Source organism: Antechinus flavipes, chromosome 5, assembly GCF_016432865.1.
Source record: "Antechinus flavipes isolate AdamAnt ecotype Samford, QLD, Australia chromosome 5, AdamAnt_v2, whole genome shotgun sequence".
Lineage (NCBI taxonomy): Eukaryota > Metazoa > Chordata > Mammalia > Dasyuromorphia > Dasyuridae > Antechinus > Antechinus flavipes.
Genome location: NC_067402.1, coordinates 20,762,733 through 20,785,037, shown reverse-complemented (window position 1 = coordinate 20,785,037; position 22,305 = coordinate 20,762,733). Strand labels below are relative to the sequence as shown.

At 44.2% G+C, this 22,305-nt stretch overlaps 1 protein-coding gene across 1 annotated transcript; it reads right to left on the bottom strand.

Moving 5' to 3' along the window:
- Positions 1-495: 495 nt before the first annotated feature.
- On the bottom strand, positions 496-20,706 carry CMTM6 (CKLF like MARVEL transmembrane domain containing 6). Its single transcript, XM_052000723.1, has 4 exons — positions 20,397-20,706; positions 8,227-8,403; positions 6,115-6,213; positions 496-4,022 (listed from the first exon to the last, which is right to left on the bottom strand). The coding sequence occupies exons 1-4, from the start codon at positions 20,526-20,528 to the stop codon at positions 3,885-3,887; spliced, it is 546 nt and encodes a 181-aa protein (XP_051856683.1). The 5' UTR covers positions 20,529-20,706; the 3' UTR covers positions 496-3,884.
- Positions 20,707-22,305: the final 1,599 nt, after the last annotated feature.

Sequence of the window (22,305 nt, the reverse complement as noted above, 5' to 3'; positions counted from 1 at the left end):
GCGCTGTAGAGAATTCTGGCCACTCACATAGGCTCTCTTGTCCTCTTGGCAACTGGAGGAGAGAATTTTACAGCGCGTGGAGACAAATGCTTGCTGCTATGCCAAAGCCACCCAAATATGGATGCTTCCGATCATAGATTAAAGCTGGAAGACACTTTAGTCTCACTTCTTCCTTCTCCCAGAGAAGTTGAGAGCTCCCCAAGTGATGCTACTGAGCCCCTAGAATTTGGCTCAGAGAAGTGTGATGGGAGCCTGGACTTCTGGAACCTTATCTCGAGAGTGTGATAACCTCACTCAAATGCTATTATTTATCCGCTTTTCCAAGTGACATCTTAAACTTGCTCATTTGTCTTATGTAAAGGGCTGGGAGGGGGGCAAAGGAGGCCCTCGGCATTCTCCCATGATGTTCACACAGTGCTCTGATTCCAACCAGACATCCTGAATGAACCTGCTTTTACACCTTAGGTTGCTATGAAAAAAAGGAGGCACTGAATGTTTGGGACAATTTTAGTAAAATGAATTTATTCAAAAAAGAGAACTATAAAATTTTTATTTTGTAAAAAGCACCACAAAAAACCAGGCAGATAAAAAAGGCCACAGGTTTAAAAATTAACATATATACAAAAGACTAGCTACAAATAACATTAAATATACATACCCAAATACAAACATATAATTTAACTAATAAGCCTTTCATATTTAAAAAAGAACCAGTAAAAATTAAACAGAAAGCAAAAAGGAAAGGAAATTACATCTCTAAAGTTGAAAATTCAACAACGTAAAGAAGTCTTTTAAAAGATTTTTCATTAAAGGATATTAATATACAAATTTCTAATTCTGTTTTGAATTTTAAGATGGAATAGTGGGGGGTTTTTTGTGTGTTTTTACCCCATTAACTTTTTCTTCAATCTGTGGCGATGTACCATTTTGAATGTTAGAAATTTACAATGAAGGGTCCAATTAGTGAATTAAAAAGAAAAACTCTGACCACTCAAGTCAATGAAGATCAAAAGTAAGTTGATTTCATTTATGTATCTCCTAAACAGAGTCTAGGTTGACATAGGGACCCTTAACCTCATCATGGACCCAAAACCTAATGGTCAAACACAGCCATCCCAAAGTATATAATGTCACTCAAAGGCTTGGGAAATGGACAACTTGAGAAGTAGTGGTTTGAGCTTCAAAGTGCAAAGAGAGATTAGATTTCCTGACAGCCCCGCTCCCCCACACCCTCCTGAAAGAGATTATAAATTAAGTTACTGAACAAACTACAACTAGATCTTCCAAAAGAACTGTAAAGTTTCAAAAACAAGCATTTTGCAAAGAAGAGTTTTGCTGAGACCATGACCCAGAACGTGGAGTCCAAAATCCAGTTACATAAGTTGCCTCGGAAGAAATTAAGTATCGGCATAAAGAGTTTGGTTTCTCAGAGACAATGTATTTATGTGCATTCACTCTGTACTATTTAAAGCACACTTGGAAGTTTTGGTTTAAGCTTCTAATTTGGTCCTGAAATGACACACACACACACACACACACACACACACATCTATTCCCACACATCCCAAAGGGAGCTTCCAAACTGGTCTGAGAGGTTACATTTATTAATTCCCCTAAGAGAGATTCATGCTGCTCTTCACCTAATGGACAAACACCATACAGTCTGATGGGACCCAAGACTCATATTGTGACACAAACTAACATGTTGCACATAGAAGAAATAAGGGTCGGGAAGGTTTTGATGCTAATGGGCTGCCTGTGAGAACTGGGATGACAAAGCAGGCTTCTGAGGAGAAGGTCTTTAGTAAGGGCCAAGGAAAAACCCAGTCAGTGTGTGATGGGATGCCAGGGATGGAGAATGTGACTGGGTGGGGCACATGCATGAACAGGCAAAAACACTCCATGTCCCTTCCTCAAAGAGCAAAGACCAATTCCTGAGGCAACAGTGAAGAGCTGAGTCACCAGCAGTACAAGTTTGGACTCGTTCTAGCATTGATAACAAAAGCCAAATTAATCTAAGGGAATTAATATGAAAAATCTATTTTTATATTCAAGATTTACATATTAATGGAAAGACATCACAACGAGCACTATTATACAGACAACAAAGGAGATTCTGGGACATTTCATAATGACACATTTCTCTCTGTCTCGCTCTCGCTCTCTCTTTCTCTCTCTCACAGCACAGAATAATCTTCCAGTGAGTGAGTGAATCTGTGACTTAAGAGAGGAAGAGAATACCTCAGTCGAGTGGGGATCTTACATCCATGTTCTCAGTGAGGAAAGCTATCCCAGACTCACTTGGGGAGAAAACAAGCCCCAAACTGCCAATTCCAGATTGCCCTGGCCCCTGAGCAAGGTCACAACTAGATGGAAATCATTGCAACACAAGTATAAACCTGGCAGCCCTCCCTCCATCTGAAGTCTTCTCTCTGTCTCTCTTCCTCTTTTCCTCCCTCCCTCCTTCTTACTCTCTTTCTTCTCTCTCTCCCCCACTTCCACCCTGCCTTTAGGCACCGGATAGGCTACCATGTCCAGACAAACACAAATAGCACTTCTTCTAAACAAAGCTTAAAGTACGGCGGGAGCCCTCTTTCGAAGGCTTAGAACCAACATTAATGGAAACAGTATTTGTCCCCCAAGTGACAGCCAGAGCGCAGGGCCAGAAAGCTGGCCTCTGACACACACACAAGTGGGAGGCGTGTGGTTCCAGCTAAACCGAATCCATGCTCTCAGCAGCTCTAGGCCCAGAAGCAAGTCTGCACCTGCTTTGTGGAGGGAGTTTCCTTAGCTGGGATTTCCCTGGAAAGATGACATCTAAAACTCCTCGTTCCAGTTTGTCCAAACAAACGCTCCTGCACTCTAGCAGCTTCGATATAAACCATTTCACTAGGCAGACATTCAAAAGAGGGAGAAAACAATGGCCACATGGCAGCCTTCTGTCTTTGTGGTAGAGAAGGGACAAAGGCAGCCAGGACCACCTCTGAACCACAAAAGGCCAAATGTTATGATATCAACTTTCCAGATACTGGAGGGAGAGAGGAGGTGGTAAAGGTGACAGGTGTTCCTTCCCCTCCTGCCTTGTGCCCAGGTTTTCACCTCACAAGCTCACAGAGGAACGATCAATCTGCCAGTTAGTTTCCTACTTGCTATGCCATTAAGACAGCCAAACTTTATGGACTAGAGGCCGTCCCTGTTGCTTAAAGCCGGATGTACAAACTCAGCCTCCCTCAGAAAATCATGTACAATGGCCTGGGCAAAGACCCTCCTGGCGAGGATGGATATGTGAGCAGAATGGTTGTTCGCATTCATGGCTGAGCTCCGATCCCTCCAGATACGATGACATTCAATGAGAAAGGTGAGACTCCTGTATCTGAAAAGTTGAATACGTTTTCCCCTTTTAAAGGTTAAATAATATTATTCAATAAGATAAAATTAAGTCACTCCACGTTTAGATTATTTTCATTTTTTAAATCTCTCCCTAGATTCCAAATCAGCAAATTAATTGAACGAGAGCAGGTGTCAGTAAGACGAACATTTCATACCATTTATGAGTACACAATGCCATCCGGAAGCCGGCACAGTCCAAGGCCTCGGCACAGCGTCACAGAAAGATTCGGCATTTGATGGACGATGGGTTTTAAAGAAAAAAAACAGCACAAAGAAATTTAATTAAGGCACACACTTTAGCAGTAGAAAAAGGCAACATGGACAGATCCTTGATGAAGCTCTGGCTTAACAGAGTGTTTCCTCATCCTCTCCCCCTAAACTCCCAGAAGTGAGGAAACTGAGAGAGCTGGTGGAAACAGAGTGGAACCCCAAACTTTATAAGCACTTCCCCTCGGTCTCTTCCTCCTCCGGTCCTTGCCTTCTCTTTCCTTCTTCTAAGTACTTGCATTCAGTGGCTGAGTAAGAGTTGTTGGAGGGACTTCAGGTTTCCTGGACTGGGACTTCCTCAATATTTCAATCATCATTAAAGCAAAATCAACTATGAATATAATGCTTGCCAAAAATCCAAACACCTAGAAAGTAAAAAGAGAAAGTTAATTCAAATCCACCCACAGGCCATCAATGATGGTTTTGAGAATGACAATCGGACAACAATAATACCATTTATGTGATACTTCACAAATATTATCTCATGTAATGGATGGTTAGCATTAATATTCTCCTCTTGCAGGTGAAGAACCTGAGGGTAGGAAGCTAAGAGACCTCCCAGGGGCCAAAGAGCTGGGAAAACCCAAGTTTCCTGGACTCCACCTTGGGCATCGTGGCCTGTCGCACTAGCGAGCTGCCTAAAGGGCCACAACTGCTAATCAGTTTGTCTTTATTTCTGCAAACGATTTTCATTCCTGTTGAAAATCATCCAGCCACTAGCAGGGGCACAGGGGCAGTGCTCCTGACGGGACATGGAGCTGAACAGCAAACAGGATCTGAGGAGGGATCTTTGAGTTCCAATAAGTTCTAATCTTCTAGTGCTAGAAAGAATGTCACCTTTAAGCCAATCTTCACCCTTCAAAGCTCCTGAGCCCCTTTGGCAGCAGGGTGAAGTTACTGGGCCCATCTTAAAAGACCGTTTTTAAATACCTGAAGGAAATGCTAAATTCTAGTCAGAAGTTAATAAAAATGAAGCTATAAATACTGCCCTCCTCACAGGCCTCCAACAGGGGAAGAACCCTGGATTTAGAGTGAATTTTCTCACTCCAAGATGACTGTAACGTACAGACCCTATTTGGGCTGCTGGGACAATTTCTTGAGGTATTCAATTCTCTCAAATTAGTTATTCATAAATTCATCATATTCAGATTTCCCTGTTGTTATAGTTTCCATTTATTGACTAGATGAGAGGGAGTAAAAAAAAAAAAAAAGAATTGAGAGATAGCAGATAATAGAATCTATTTTTTCCAAGAGAAATGACAAAAATCAAAATGTGCTTTCTTGGGAAAATGTCAGCAAAACCCAAGTCACACTATAAAGAATAAAGAAAGAAAATTTCTTCCATAAAAACCTCATAAAGGAATTCTCTTGACTTTCTAAGTGAGAAAATCAACAATTTGATTTTAGTTCTTTGTCCAATATTCCAAGTAATAAGAAAAAATCCAGAGAGGACAAAAATCAAGGAAAATTTGACACAGAATAGAGGGTTTGATGAAAACAGGATAATGGTCCTCAGGTACAGTGCTGGAAAAGATCCAGGTAGCCAAATACTTGTGGTCAATGAAGACATGGCCTGTACTTTCAAGATTATCAACTTGGCCTTGTTATTAAAGTCAAATAATGATTCTCTGCCATGACTCTGTTTAAAACTGTCTCTACAAATAGATAAAATAAGATGACTCCCCTCTTCCCTCCCCATTGCTATATCCCTTCTGTACCCAATTACATCAGTCAAGCACTACCACGGCTTTCAATTACTCAAAAAAATACTTGCTATGCTGAGAAAAAGATGGAACCAGACCTATAAACTATAATGTACGAGAGGGAAATCCATCTGAAGTAAAAGAAGAGAAGGGGTTCTAAGAAGTTCTGAGGGGAAGGACAGTTGAGAACATTCTTGTCAAACGAGCCAGAAGGGAGAGTTTTCTGCTAAGGAGAACAGGAGAATCTGCAAATTTGAAGAGGGAGAATGTAAGTGTGATCCCGGACAATAGGGCAGCAAATCACTAAGAGGGGAGGAAAATGGTGGGCAACCAAAAAGGGAAAGCCCACTGGGGGCAAGGACCCTGCCAGCAGTGCTGCAGAATAGAAGCGGAGAAGGTAAAGGGGGTGGTGGAGGAAGATATCCTTAGGGTTTGGGGGAGCCAGGCAGCAACAATGGGACAATAAAAATTCAGGGGGACAAAAGTGAAATGGCTCCACCACTGACACACTGCCTAGGTTTGGCTTTACGGACAGCACCTCAAGAAGTCGTCCACATTACTCTAGTGCTCAACCACATCTCCCCAGACTCTGGGGCAGATGAGCACACAGTCCGGGAGAGGAAGGCAAAGTCTCACTGCTCTGCCAGCCTTTTGCTGGACTGTTTAAAGAGCTGCCTGGAGGATTCATATTAGAGAAAAATTGTAAATAAATTCATTAGGAAAAGACGGTGTGGGAGAAAACACATCTACTTACAATTGCAACAGTTTCGGGTGCAGTCCCGTCGTTGGTGCAAGCAAAGACTATTGATGCTATCAAAAACAGCACGCCAGTTATGGAAGTGATTATGATGTCCTGGGACCAAAAGCAAAGGAAAGAAACCAAAATGAGCATTTGGAAAAGTCAAGCTCAGTTTGTTTGGGTTTTTTTTTTTTTTAAACAAAAAATAAACTCCACAAAGTGACGCGCAAATAAATGTTCTCCCCTTGGGGAGAATGATCCGATCTTCAGCCTTTCCATAGCTTTATTCGACATTTAAGCTGCGTTCATTCTACAGAGACTGGTGCTCTCAGCAGGCTTCTCACTGGATATTCAGCTGAAACAGCTCAACCCTGCTGAGCAGGAAAAGGGGGCCCATCACCTCGCTGGGGGGCCCAGCACTTTATGCTAAACCTTCTTTGCAAGGTCAGGGATTTCTCATTTAAAGAACTAGTTTTATTCAAGATTTAATAAAAACCAACCACATGGGCATTTCTATAGATGAAGCAGAACTGAAAAAGGTGACATGGGAATCCATGACTCTACTACACCCCCAGTACGTAATAACCCACTAGTTAACTTTCAAAGCCCTCAGGAGGCTTACACTTCCAGGGCCATATGAGACAGCTTGATAGGCCATCCACCTTTTGAGTCACTTAAAAATAATTCTTTTTGATGCCCTTAATTCCTTCCCACTACAATAAAATGATGTGTTGGGCTGGTTCAATTCTAGCCACCTCTCTACCATAAAATATCTTTGGAAAAGGAAAAAAAAATTTTTTAAGTATGTATATGTAATTGTGTATGGAAGGGAAGGTGGGGCACCACTGAAAAATAATATACTGGAATGGAAGTTCAAGGATTTGAGTTCTAATCCTGAACTTAATTAGAATTATAACCACCGTGATCTGGGACAGCAATTTCATTTTGTGGTCTTCAGTTTCCTTTTCTATAAAATGATCATCTAATGATGTGATTTACTCGTTTTCTGTTATCTTACTGAAAAAAAATTGTTAATTGTGTTGCATTTGTTTTTTTTAACTTCAAGTCAGAATAGGTAATGTAATCAGCTGCCTTTTATATACTCTAAAATGGAAATTTTAGAGATCTGCCTACCCAGCTAGAGAATATTTTAAAATCTACTTCTCGATCTCATTATATAAGAAAAGCTACCTTTTCTTTTGAATAATGCTTTATCATTTTTTCAAAGTAATTCCTTAAGGGCATAATATTTGATCTATGCAAGAGGAAATTCAATCTTCTTGTTCAATGTTCAATCTTCCTTCAAAGAAACCAATTTGGGGATACTGCCTTAATAAGTACGAGACTGGAACCTCTACTCTGCGACCAATATGGATGCAGCTGCAGCCTACAGACTTGGCCTCTGTTGGAGGCCCTGATAAAGCTGAGTGTCTAATCCATCAGCCATGGCTTTTCTCCCTGGTGGTAACATTCGGCATCTTCTAAGATGCAGAATTCCTCATTCAAACATACTGAGAGAGCTTGGATGTCTTATCTGAGAAACGGAAAACAAAAGGACATCCAAGAAGTTTTCTTCCTGAAGCCTTTATCTTTTCCACAATAGTACCATGTTCTAGGCTGATACTTTGAACATTTCTCCTTTCAAAAATACATAGCCCCTGCCCTCAAGAAGGGCAAAAGATCCCAAAGGATCAAGATCCTGAAAATCACACTATTTAAACAATTTAAGATATCCCAACTGATTGACTCTTCCAGAGGTCGAAATTTCAGGACGATGCATTTAAGGACTTTTTTAGGAACTGTCCTTAAAATGGCAGCCATATATAGAAGAGAGCCAGAATGCCACGGAACTCACAAGCCCCCATAAAAGTACTGAAGGCAACAATTGTTATTTTCCTCTGAATTTAACACATGTAAATATCAGAATATTAATAAATACACTTGTCTTACATAGTATATTGCTTTTTCCCCCTATTTTAAACCCTATGTTGCCCTCACAGTGTACGTTCTTCTAGCATTCCATGTGGCAGAGGGAATAAATATTTAGGAAAAAAACTCTCCAACTGCCTGGCTCTCTGCTAAAAGCCACTCAAGAGCCGCCCATCGGGACGTAGCAGGAGCTCTCACCAACGTCTTCACTTTGTCTTTGTCCACTTTCTCGTACAACTTGGTGCTGTAGACGATCATCACCAGCAGGCTCAGGAGGAAGGCGCTGCAGCTGACGAATTCGAAGACGTACAGGCCCGCGCACCGTGTGCACAGGGACACCACCTCTTCACAGATAAAGGCCAGCAGAGAAAAGGCCTGCAATCCAAAGGGTGAAACACCAACAGTGAAAAGACCAGAATCACAGAGAAAACCAGGGCTTGGAGGCCCAAAGGGCGCAGCGCCCTCAGTTACCCCACAGACTGACTGACCACGGTCTCACGAGACAAAAGAGCGTCAGTAAAACCCGGCCCGAGAGCAGGGGCTGTCCCCCAAGGCCGGCATGAAAAGTGGGCAGATGCCTTCTCAAAGACTTCCCCCGCTCCTACTAGTAAGTGGGAATGGACAAGCCCACACAGTGCTTTACAGTGGGGGGGAGGGGGAACCCCAAAGCCCATGGTTCTAAGGAGCCTGGCAAGGTGAGTGAGCAAGCACCAATCAAGTGGCTACCATGTGCCAGGCACACTGCCTCACAGTGGGGACACAGAGGCTCATGCCACCCAACTCCTCCCATTTAATGGGTATAACGTGGTGGCACAAAACCACAGCACAGGAAGTCGTGAAAACCCCAGAAAACAAAGAGCCAGCTGGGGTGCTCTGGAGGGTGTTCTCCCTCTTTTTAAACATTTATGGAGGCTTCTTTCCCCTTTTCCCCACTTCCTCATAACGCCACTGGGTCCCCCAGCCTGTAGCACAGAAGGCCCAGTGTCTGGGCCACACCCTGGGTTCGTCAGAGAGCATCCACCCACTCCCCCGCCAACTCTCTTCCTGCTTCCCCATCAGTCCCAGCTGCAGTTCTGTCAGTGTGCTTCCTCACTCTCCAGTGACTGGCTCTGACACACTAAGACATTCAGTATCCGGCACTCCGGATTCCTCCTGACTAGAAGTTTCTCTTCTCTATTTCACTGTAAACTGAAAGAACACTTCCACTATGATCGTTACTCTGTTTCTGTGAAAGATGAACCATACTTTTTCCCTTCCTGCTCAGTCACTGGGTCTTTATCAGAAAAAAACCCTTTCTGTCTTACATCACACTCATTATGAATGACACAGTTCAAAAGAAAAATATTATCTAGTGTTCCTGTTCAAATGTAGATCAAACATTTCAGTGCCAACTACGGGGATGGCAAAACCAAAACCAAAAAATAAAATAGAAAACTCTGTTCTTACTGCTATGGCTACTCTTGGGAGGGTCCTGAAGATCGTGACAGACGTATGGACAAGTGGGGACCACTAAGCAACAAAACTTGCCCTGAAGGGGATGAGAGATGCTATAAGGTGGAAAGGAGAAATCATGGCCGGCAGAGAGGTCCCAGGGGCTGGAGAAGGAATATGGCAGGACCCAGCAGAGGTAGGTCAGTTTAGTAACTAGGAAAACAGGTTGGGAGAGAAAATTTAATCACTGGACTACCTGAAAACCATGATTTGGGAAAAAAAAAAAAGTCTGGTCACTAGATTTCCAGAAATGATATATGAAAAGTGTCAAGGGACAAGTGAAAAGGGAAAGACTTTTGACTGCCCCAAAAAGAAACTTCAAAAGGCAGGCTCAAGAACATCAGAGTCAAATCCAGGGTTTTCAAGCCAAAAGAAAAAATACTGAAATCACCCAGAAAGAAATAGCTCAAGCACCTAAGATGATATAAGACATCTACTCCAAATGAAACATGGGGTGGAGGGACTCAACATTGCAAAAGACAAGGCACAAGCTACAGTCAAGAACAACTTATCTCACAGGGGAGCAAATGAATTTGAATGGTCTTTCAAGGATTTAAGTGTCTTCAAGTCAAGAGTCTTTGACACTCCAGCCATTGGGCTACCATGCTTCCAGAACGCTGGGTAATTGATGAGCTATGAGAGCTTTTTAAAACTTTTCCCCCTTATAATCCCTTTTCACCCAATAAATTTTTGTGACCCTAGATATCTAGTTATATAAAATGGGTATACAAATCAAACATTTACTGAAAACAAATCAGAATTTCATGACCCATACATTCGGTAACAAGGCTCATAACCCACAGTTTAAGGGAGCTGAGTATTAGAAGAGGGTGTAGAGAGTCAAGAAGTATTCTGAGGTTTGAGCTTGGATGGATGGATGGAAGTAAATTAGCACCTTCAACATGAAAAAGAAAGCAGAGAGAGGACTGTGGGAACTGAATGTGCATCACAACATAGCCTTTTTCACTCTTTTTGTTGTTTGCATTTTGCTTTCTCATTTTTTCCTTTTTGATCTAATTTTTCTTGTGCAAGAAGATGTAAATAAATATATATATTTTGGATTTAACATATATTTTTAACATGTTTAATATATATATTGGATTACTTGCCATCTAAGGGAGGGGATGGGGATGAAGAAATCTGGAACACAAGGATTTGCCAGAGTCAATGTTGAAAAATTATCCATGCATGTTTTGAAAATAAAAAGCTCTAATAAAAAATTTTGAAAAATAAAATAAGAAGCAAAATGTGGAACTGCAAAAAAAAAAAAAGTATGTATGTATATATATATATATATATATATATATATATATATATATATATATATATATATACACATATATATATATATACACACACACACACACACACACACATATAAAGGGAAGTCTGGAAGATGAATCAATGCTTTGGATATACTGAGTTTGGGATAGGGTCTAACAAGTGGTAATAGGATTGAAGTTTAGGATTAAGGACTTATTCAAGCATTTTCTGATCCTCCAGTTACTAGAGGCTCCCCACTAAATTACCTGGTATAAATATGTTAGTATAAAGCTTATCTCCCACTCCTCCAAATAGAATTAAGTCCCTTGAGAACACTGGTTGTTTAATTTTTAATTTAATAAATGCTTTATTGATATGTAAATTTGAGAGTCATCTGCATAGGGATCATCAAGTAACAGGTGAGAACCTAGCCACAAGAGAGAAGAGGCCCGGCCAGAGCCACAGCAAGGTCCAAAGACCCAGATGCCCTTGACGGCCAAAGTGGGTTACTTGGAACGCCGCTCCCATTCTGTAAGCTGGTACACTTTGGGCTTGCTCCCAGCTCCACAGAACCAACATCTCGTGGCCACAAGGTTTTCGGCCTGCCCCACTAGTGCTCCCAGACTGCTCCATATCTTTATCCTTCCTTCCACCATACCCCTTTACAACTCAGAATCTTTACCACCTTCCCTAGAAGCATACAAATGGGGGTACTCGGAAAATAGCTGGCCTTGCAAGAAAAGGATGCTATTAGGACCATTAGGAGCTAAATGAAAGCAGTTAAATGTTTGAAAGGAAATAAATGGGAATTGGGAAAGAACAAGTGCTGAACATGATCTAAACAAAAGGCAGAAGGGAAAGATCCAAACTCAACCAACTTCAAGTCTAAGGGAAGGTTCTAACAAGGAACCTGCAGCATCCTTGGGCCAGAAACTGGCAGGGCTGGTGAGGACTTCCAATAGAAGGCCCCAGGAAAGTGGCACCGGGACAGGAGAGCTGGGATTATGGAGAAAAACCAGAGAACCCAGCAGAATGCCCATGTTAGGCAGCTTTCTCAAACTTCCTCAGGTTAGTCTCAAGGTAACAGGATATAAACAAGCAGATTTTGGGGAAAAGATCTAGTTTGGGAAGGTGGGATGCAGACCTGACCAACTAGAGAATTCTCTAAGTAAAACTGATCTACTTGTTTGAAGAAACTCTAGTTTGCTTGGGCATCGAAGAATTTTCCAATTTACAACAGGTTTCCTTCCAAAAGTATCCATCACACAAGCTGTTTGAAACTGGTTAACACTTTTTTAAAGCACAGACTGCTACAGATGGTAATTCAGTTTCAACAAACATCTATTTCATTCTTACTCTGAAGACTGATTTCATCAATAGTGCTACTCGCAACAAAAGCAATTTACAGCTTTTCTCTTATTCCGGTGGCTAAAGAAGTCCATCCATTGGTGACCAGTAAGACAAAGCAGGTGAGTTCTCAGCTGAGTTTGTTGCTGCCTCAGACTCGGCAGTGCCCAGTCTGTGTCTTCCCCTGAGATCCTGGGGAGAACCAAGTCCTGCTGGCACCAGATAGAGCACACGCAAGGGAGGATTCTGGGAGGATTTAATTCCTACTATGTGGCGGAAGTGTGGTCAGTGGAGAAACAGTCATTTGTACTTTGGAGATGAGGAAGCAGAGGGAAAGGGGAGAAGGCCTCCATTTTGTTCCAATTTCTCTCAGGAAACCTGCATCTGCTGGCAAGGGGAACAAGAGCTATGATTGAGTTGCAATCTCCCCTCGGTGTAGGGCCAACTTACTTCCTCCCATGATCAGCGTGGTAAGGACGGCATGAAGAAAACAAGCATTTATTAAGTGCCTAATGTAATATAGAGCCTACAACGTGCCTAGTGTTATGCTGGCTGGAACAGGGGATGTAAAATGCAACCTGATCACTGTCTGTGACAGACTCACAACTTAGCTGAGCAGGCAAAATCAACTCAGAAAAAACCAGCTAACACCCAACGCATGCAATGGGCTGACCACTACATGGAACACAACACAATAATAACAAAGAGGCATCACGGAGGCTTCAAGGAGGAGGAGTCTGTAACAAACTTAGCTGCCTCTCTCATCCTGTAATCCATCCGACTATCAAGGGCTGTCACTTGTCATTATATCTACCATAATTAGCTCTGTGACTTGCATGTGTGTCAAAGATCTGTGACTCTGTCCTCATAAGAGCTCTCATTCTGCACAGACTCAAACCCTTAGCTGATGGGCTTTCAGAGGATATTACGGAGAAAGATTCTCTTCCTCAATTTGGCTGACTTTTTTTTTTTTTTCAATTAGATCCAAAGTTACACCAGGTCACTCCCCTATTCCGGAGCATAACTGAGTTAAAAACTCAGGCCCTTTCATACCTCAACCTAAAGGCCATTTCTTTTTCTTTTTTGCTGAGGCAATTGGGGTTAAGTGACTTGCCCAGGGTCACACAGCCAGGAAGTGCTAAGGAACTGAAGTCACATTTGAACTCAGATCATCCTGACTTCAGGGCTGGCGCTCTATCCACTGCACCACCTGGCTGCCCTGGGTCATTTCTTTTGAAACCTTTTCCAACTCCTGTAGAGTTCTAGACAAATTTTAGGAAGATACTTAGAATGCCCAGCACAGGCTGAATAGGCTGGTGAAGAGCCTTGACAACAGGCAAGCGAGAATGCAAAAAAAGGCAGTGGACTGGAGGGGACAAATAAGAACACTGGGGCAAAGCAGTAACTTCCAAACGAGGTGTCAAAGGTCAGAACTGGTGGGCAAAGCCGCAGGGAGCAAGGGAACCCCAAACCATTTTGAAAAGAATAAGTAACAGGATTTGGGGAAAGGTTACATGTATCATCAGAATCCAAGATGCCTCCAAGCCTTCTTGCCTGGAAAGCAATTACAAACGGAGGTTTCGCAGGCAAAAATAAAAACAGGAAGGAAGAAGACATTTGGTTTGGGCAGTGGAAGTTAAAGTGGCAGTGCCCTCTAGCACAAAAAGGCACTAAATAAATACTGTGGAAAAAAGAAGAAATCCAAGCAAAAATAGTCTGAAGGAACTATAAATATAGGTCTAAAAGGAAGCTGGGAGGTTCAGCAAGAGAGCTAGATTGCAGAGTCTGGCATCAGTGGCCACAAGAAGTCATCAGAGGCAATAATAGAAGGTGAAGGATGTGGATGGGACATGAAGGAATCACCTAGAGAACAAAAGCCTTGAGAGAAACCCCCAGTTAATTCAAGAAAGAGAAGCTAAGGGTCAAAGAAGGAAAAGTCAAAGAGAGAAAAGCTTCTTGAATTAAAAATGCGGTAATTCCAAGAAGGCTGGGTCGTCAGTAGCTTCAGATGTCACAGAAACCTGATGCAACGTGGCAAAAATAGTCATACCCTTTGACCCAGAGGTCCCCCAGCTAGGTCATGTCTACCTCAATATATTTAAAACACAACTGTAAGGGGCCGGGGAGAACCTGCCAAGAACTGGAAACAAAGTCAGTGTCCAGAGACTGAGAAAAGAGCTAAACAAAATGTGATGTACACAACATCGTGTAATAATATGAGGCTGCAAAAATACCGAGGACTGTGGAAAGACTTACACGATCTGGTATGAACCAAAAAAGAACTATACACAATGACTTTCCCAATATAAATGGAAACAAAACAACCGAAAGCTAAGGGAAGCCTGAGTTTGGCTCCAAAGGAGAGAGAGGAGACACCCCCACACACCCTCTTTCTGGAGGGAGCGGAGCCCGGAGGAGCCCATCACATGATGGGCCCTACACTTCGCATCGGCGCCTTGGTTTCGCAAAGGCTTTCTTTTGCTTCCTCTTTATAAAGGTTGCTTGTCTGGGAGGGAGGGAGGGGAGGGACAAAAAGTACCAACAAGAAAAAAGAGAAGTTGGAAGAGATCAAAAAGGACTTGCTTAGAGGAAAGGCCACTGTGCTTACCAGGAAAGGAGGTCACGGCTAACCTTCAAGAGAACCGCCAAAAATACGGCCTGGCCAGCCTTCTGCTCAAAGCGCCAGGAGCTAGTGTTTATTAGATGCCAGGAAAATTATCTGGCATCTCCAAGACTTCCGTAATCGCCTGGGAATACCATGAAATAATGAGAGAAAATGCCCAATCTTCGAGCCCTCCTTCCCTCCAGCACACACCCACAGCCAGTCTCCTGAGAAGGCTCCAAGAAGGTAGAGGAGAACTGAAAAGATCAACACCCCTGCCCCCTTCACTGCAGAGGGAGGGAAATTATGAGCTAGGAATAATGCTTAGAACGCACACCTAGGCTAGGGCCCAGTTGGCTTGGCTCAACTGCTTTCCTACTTTTTAAAAATGTTGTTACAAAGGATGGTTTCCCAGGGAAAAGGAATGGGAATGTGAGACATAAAAACAAAGTTGAAATTCCTCATCAATTTGACTGATACTTAGGAATATTTTAAAAGAGGGTAACACATGTTCCAAAGCACTGAATAAATCCTGGGGATGGGACAGTGGACTAAGGGTCGGGATGACAAGCTGGGTTCTTACTAGTTGGCTGATGTGAGCATCAAATGATATACTATATAAAACTGTAAGTTCTCATCTTATTATCTTTATTTGTAAAGTCATAGTTCTAAAATTCTAGGAATGAGCTAACTGGATAAGTTTGGTTTTTTAAAGGAATCTCAGAAATTCTCATTTAGTATCCATTTTACAAATGAGGAAACTGAGGTCAAGAAAGGTAAAGAGACTTTGCTCAAAGTTCCCCAATCTAATTAAAGCTCCTACTAGCATCAGGAAGATCTGAATTCAAATCAGCCTCAGTCATTTATTAGCTTAGTCATTATTATGGGCCAGTTCATTTAACCTCTGCCTTAATTCACTGGAGAAGGAAATGACAAAGCACTCCCGTATCTTTGCCAAGAAAACCCCATGGACAGCCCTGGCGTGCTATGGCTCATAGGGTCTCAAAGAGTCAGCTACAGAAGCAGGAGAGTCCAAACTAACTAAAAGCCAGAGCTCCTTATCGCCTGATGCTTCCCAGACAGTGTGTTAACTCTTTAAAGATAGTCAACAATAAATCTTTATTGCAGGCCTACAGTTACCAGAGACTAATGCTAGATATGATACAGCCTCTGCTTGTCCAATGGTGGAACAGGATGGTGCCCAAGTGACCCAGATCCAAGGCACAGGAGAGGCTGGGCCATGTTCCAATGGTGGAAAGAAGAGACAGAAAAGAAACTGGGCCTTGAAGTAAAGTCTTAACAGATGGGCCCGGGGGCCTTCCCTAAGCACAAGGCAAAGGAGCCGGGCCCCCAGACCAGCACCTGTTACCTGGAGCTCTGTGCCAGGAGAGGTGCTGAGCACTGGGAAGGTGAAGAAAGGCAAATGTCGCTGGGAGATATGTCTGGAATAGATGGCAGATGATCCCCAAGCAGGGGAGAAGGGCCCTTGAAGGGGAGATGCGAGGCAAGTCTTGAAGCAAACAAGGAAAAGGAAGAGGTGACCAAGAAGGCTACAGAGCGATCTCAGCCTGGCACAAATCGGAAAGGCAGGGCTGGGTTTTGAGGAATAAAAAATAGGCCCAAAAAGCTGGCTTCTAGGATTTGTAGAAAGGCAAGAAGGAGCCAGGTTCAGAAGAGCTTTAAAAGGACTCCACATTTGCTCCTGGGGCTAACAGAGGTCCCTGGATCTCAATGATCAGGAGAAGGAGAAGCCTGACCAGAGCCCTGCCGCTGAGGGGCCTTGACAGACACAGGAAGGTCCTGCTTTTGTCCTCCTGCGTGTGATACCTCACTATCCAGTCTGAGATGAGGGTGTCATCTGCACAGAAGCAAATGAAGTTCTATGCCAAGAAGGTGGTGTAAGAAGTCAACAATCCAGCTTGCTGGAGCCTAGAAAACCTTAGGGAAGCAGCTTGCAACCAGACTCTAGTGGGCAATGAATGCCAGGATCTGGAGCTTGTATCATGTTCAGTCAGTTAACTGGAAGGCCTAAAGACTGAGTAAAGGAAGGACAATCACAGCCCAAGCTTTGGAAAACTGCCCAGAGCAGCAGTCTGAAGGGTGGATCAATCAGAGCAATAGCGAAGAGGGGACTGATTACAAATCTAAGTGAGGAGAGAGAAGAGGACCAGAGGCAGTTACAGGGACTGAGCAAAAGCCGGAAGAGCTTCGTGAACAAAGGACAAGGCGAATGCAGGAAGGAAAGGAAGGCTGATGAGCCTCTTCTAGCTCTTATATTTCTATGATTCTATGACATAAAAGACAAAATGGGTATTGTCAGCAAGAAGAGCAGTACCACATAATAAGGCCTCCATACCCAAAAGCCAAGGATCATGCTAACCAGCTCCTCAAAAATCATTTACTAGTAGGGCAGTCTCACTGACATGGCACTTCACATCAGTGTGAGCATTCTCCACTTGAAATGGTAGCAGTAAAACAACAGCTACTTAATATTAAACTGTGGTTAAAAAAAGAATAAATTTACTTGTTTTTTGGCCTTAAAGAACAGCAGCATTGCTTTTCAGTTAATAAAGTGATATCACTGGGGAACCCTAAAGCAAGTGCTTTAACTGGACAGTGACTACAATGATGGCACTGTGCAAACACTAGAACACTCAACTGGTAGGTACCAGAATCACAATGTAGGGTCTGTTGACAAGTGTATTAGAACTATCTTGAGCTCACTCATTTGTTAGCTTATATACGAACCAAAATGCAAACCTGATTATAAAGACTCTCCCCTCTCAAACAAAATAAAAGAAAAACAAACACAAAATTCCTTATCCTTAAGTACAACATTTCTGGGACAGATCAGTTGATGGAAACTTATTCGATCTATCCTGAGAAAGCAAGCCCTTGTCCTTGCCTACTTTTGGATATTCAACTTCATGAGGAAGGAGAAGTTGGATCCTTTTCATTTAGTTGTTTTTCATCTGTGTCTGATTCTTTGTGACTCCATTTGGGGTTTTCTTGGCAGAGATAGTGGAGTGGTTTGCCATTTCTTTTCCCAGTCCATTTTACAAATGAGGAAACTGAGGCACACAGCCAGTAAGTATCTGGGAATGATTTGAACTCAGGTCTTCCTAAGTCCAGGCCCAGCATTCTATCCACTGCATTTCTCCCGGCTGCATGTGATGCACCATTTAGTGGAAAGGAGTAGGGACTAAGAGTCAGAGAACAAGGCCACAAATCTGGTCACATCTGCCACTTTCTAGACAGCTTTACAATCCCCACATACTCCAAACTCTTCTCTTACCCTAACTTGCTTTTGAATCTTTAGCTATCTGTAATTAAACTGACAGTAATAAAAATAGCTAAATTTATATAGCTCTTTAAAATTTGCAGATCACTTTACAAATATCTTATTTGAGCAAATGATCTCATTTGATGGAGGGGTTATTATTATCCCCATTTTACAAAAATTAAGTGCCTTGCCAGGGTCATCATTATTAAGTGTCTAAGGGTAGATTTGAACTCAGCGCTTTCTGATTTTGACATCAACATCTCTGCCCTAGTGTACAGAGGAGGACCATAGACTGCTGGTGAGCAGGTTAAGGAGAAGGTCCCCTAAATGTGCAGGGGCTTTCTCTTTGCAGAGGTACAGAACTTTGGGGTGGTTGTAGACTATATTATAAAGGTTATTCTGATAGGATCAGACGGAGGCAGCCTGTGGGTAAATTTTTGCTAGACTTTTTTTTCTTTCTTCTCAAAACTCTTTGTCACAAGAGAGAACTCACTGGGTAGAGAAAGAATATTCGGTAAATTAAGTCGACAGATATCCAAAATATCAGTTTTTCAAAATGTCAGCAATAATAAGTAGAGCATCAAGATGAAAAGTCAGAGCCCTTGCTCTGATTTAAATTCCAAATGAACTTGAACTATCCCTGCCCTAATCCAAGTTAGAAGCCCTTTCTCCTGAGCCCTGCACTTGTACAGATTTTTCAATGTTACACAATTGAGACTTTTGTTGATCTCTGATAATGTACATAGGACTGAGCTAACGATACAATGTTATAAAAACACCAAGGTCAAAGCCAAACCGAGCACAAAAATTACGTGGGAAAAATGAAAGTGAAACAAATGAGATCATGCCAGCATCTAGAGCAACCATGTTTCTTGCTTAAAAGAGCACCTGGAAAATTCCAGCCTAGCCCCCTTCTGAACCAATTTTTTCTTAAAGAATGAAGCCACATAGATGATTTCAAAACAAAGCAGAGCCAAAAAATGACTCTCAAAAACTCCCGATTGTGTTCAATTTGTAAAGATGAAGGAAGCGCCATAAAAATTAGCTCCGTTTGCACTTCTGAAGAGATCAGAAAGGGGGAAGGGCAATTGTTAAAGGGGCATAAGGCAAGAAAGTAAAAGTAGTTATAAATCTAGAGGATTTTCCAACCCTCCTCACCTACCGAGCCCCACCTCAACTGCAAATAAGATAATTAATTGGTCTCTTCCTCTATTCTTGCTCCAGCTCCAGCACTTCTAATGGCTTCCTGTTGGTTTAGGATAAAATTCCAACTTTGGGGCATTTTAAGCTATTAATCATGGGCTCCTGTCTACCCACCCAGAATCAGTTCAAAGTAATTTCTTCTCATCCATTCCCTCTAAACAAACTGCCCTTCTCCCGGTTCTTTCAGTGCCCATTCACAGACCTGGGCTCCCAAAAGGCTTTTCCTGATCTTTCCACCCTCATCCCTAATCCTTCCCTAGAAGGACACATCTGGACAGGCTGTTTCTTAGGATGAAACCGAGAACTGAGAATCTCGAGAATACTTCACTTTGTGTCTTTATATTTCCAATCCCTACGTTAATTCTCAAGTCTCTGAAATGGAATTTGAACTCAGATCTTCCCAATTCCAAGTGAGGGACAAAGTAGCTGTGCTAGCATGGGCAGATACTTGGTTCTGAGCGTCATTTTCCTCACTAAACCGGGAATCGATAAATGAGAGGCGGCTTCCCAGGTGGTCTGAGAAACTCAGAGACTGACAGAAGAGGTGAAAGTAAACTTGAGAGCTTTCTATAAAACGTCAATTATCACTACGTAAGTTTTACGGAGTTTTGAAGTTGGAGGACTACAGATTCAGCTAATAATCTACAAGATCTAGGAATCTGGGACGGGGCACGCTAACATTTGCAACGGAGACTAGAAGAGGGGCTTGGGGCCAGGGGAGCCACAAGCTCTTAACGGCGGAGGGTGCCCCCCCCCAGTCCTGAACGTGCCCAACCGGACTGTCCAGACGAGCGTGGGTGCCTTCCCACGGGAATGAATGCTCAGCATCCAAGACACGCCGGGGGCCGGGGAGCGGGGCGAGACTAGCCCGGGTCCCCGAAACCAGGCCTGGGGAACTGCCCTTGCGAAGGCGGCCGACCCCACTCCCCGGGCCGGGCTGGCTCCGACTCTGACCTGGTGGCTTCGGACCCCTCGGGGTCACTACGGTCCTCCGGGACTGCCTCCTTCTCAAATGTGGGGGTCGCCCTAGAAGACCCCCGAGCGGGGCTCGCTCCCGGTCTAACCCACCTCTCCCCCACGCTGATTCTAAACCCCGAAACTTCCCTTTGGGGCGCGGCCCGGCGGGGGAAATGGGGCCCCTGCCTCCTAGCGGGAGGCTTCCCGGGGAGACTGCCTCACCAGCTCGGCCAGTTTGAGGGAGGCCCGGATCGGGTCGAGCCGGATGAGGGGGAAGCGGCGGGAGCCGCGCCCGGGGCCGCTCGTGGAAGGGACGTTCTCCGTGGTGGAGCTGTACACCTCCCCGTTTTCCATGGCCGGCGGAGGGGACGGGACGGAACGGCGAGGAGGAGGCGGGCGAGGAGCCCCGAGCCGGAGCCGGAACTGAAGCTGGAACCTCTCGGCAGACGAGAAGTGGAAGAGTCCGGAGAACTGCGGCTCCACACTCCGACCCGGCTCCCGCCTCACGTCACGTCCGGAGCCGAGGAACGGGCCCTACTCCCAGTCCAAGAAGCCCCACCCACTCTAAGCCCCACCCCGCCCTCTGTCCAAGAGCGTGCTCCCCCCGCCAAATCTGGAGGCTCCGCCTCTTGAGTTTCCTCTCCCTCTCTTCTCAAGTTCGGAACTCCGTTTGCTCATGACGTCATCCTGAAGAACCGCCCCAGGGTCCGCCCATTATCCCCTTCCTCGCCGTCCTCGGGAAAGCCACGCCCCCTCTCTGTAATTCTTAACTCCCACTTTTCAGTCCGGAGGTCCCGCCCCCTTGGTCCCATCTAGTTCAAAGGCGCCCCCCCTTCCCCCGTCTCTCAACCGCTGCTCTGCCCAGTCCGGAGGCTCCTCCCCCGGCCCGCTTCCCTCCCACCAAGCTCCTCCCACAGCTCCTTTTTTCAGGTCTCCGACCATCACTGCCTGGAAACTCTTCCCCTTCCATAACCGCTCCCACGCAGTACCCCAGAGGCCCCGCCCCCAAATTCTCTCCGTACCTATGGGTCACAGGCCCTGCCCTTTGCCCGAAGGTCCCGCCCCTTAACATCTTCCTCCCCGCCCCCAACCTTTGAGGGGCCTGGGATGACTCTCAACTGTCCGAGTGAGAGACATCCCAGAGTGCGTTATGGGAAGCAGTCTGATGTAAATCCTGCAAGGGCAGCCACTTCTCCCATCTTCTGCTCTCCCCTAACCCCATCCTTGTCGAAGGCTAGAAGGAACCTTGGAGAAAAAGTAGCTCAAAGGTCCCATTTTACGGATGGACGGACAATCTGAGACGGGACGTATCCCTCCCCTTTCTCCTCCCTTCTCTCAATTCGCTCCAATTCCCTCCAACAGACACCTATTAAGTGGCTACAATCCGGGAAGAACCGCACGTAGACCCCGGGGATACAAGAACTGACAAAAAGCAGACCTTGGTCCTTGGGAGTTTGCAAAGATCTCATGAAGCTCTTCGAACTCTCATTCATTCGTTCCCTCCAGTCTCTGAGGAAAGAGAGACATTTCTCCTTCACAAAGACAAACCCTCTGTTGGACTTCATCTCTTCAGAAGCTCACCTCCACCATGAGTCACTCTCACCTCCACTCCTTCCTTCTTTGCTGCCTCCTAACAGCGTTGTGTCCACTCCATTTCCCTTAATTTTCATTCAACTCTGCCATTCTCTCAAGCCATTGTGACCTTTCCTCTTCCACTAACACATCCAGAAAGCACAGTCTATACTCTTCCCATCTGGCTACTACTATCTCTTGTTCCCACCCTGTCTCCAAGGACCCCAGTCTCCTCTTATCTGTTATCAACATCGTGTGTTTTTCTCAGCCTTCATCCTCCTCAGCATCTGTTGGCTTCTATGATTGCTCCCTACTGGTTTCTCTTTCTATCCATGCAACTGATCCTTCTCAGCCTCATCATGTGCTTTCCACCCCTCAGAGTTCTTAAACAGGCCAAGTTTAGAGTCCTTGAACAGATTACATGAATGTAAGTGAAGAAACGAAATCTGACAGTGTAACAGGGAGACTGGCCGAGTGTAACATACCCAATGCACGGATTGTAACGAGCAAGGCTGATAGATTCCCCAAGTGGAAGGGGGAGGGAGTCTGCCTCCAGGAG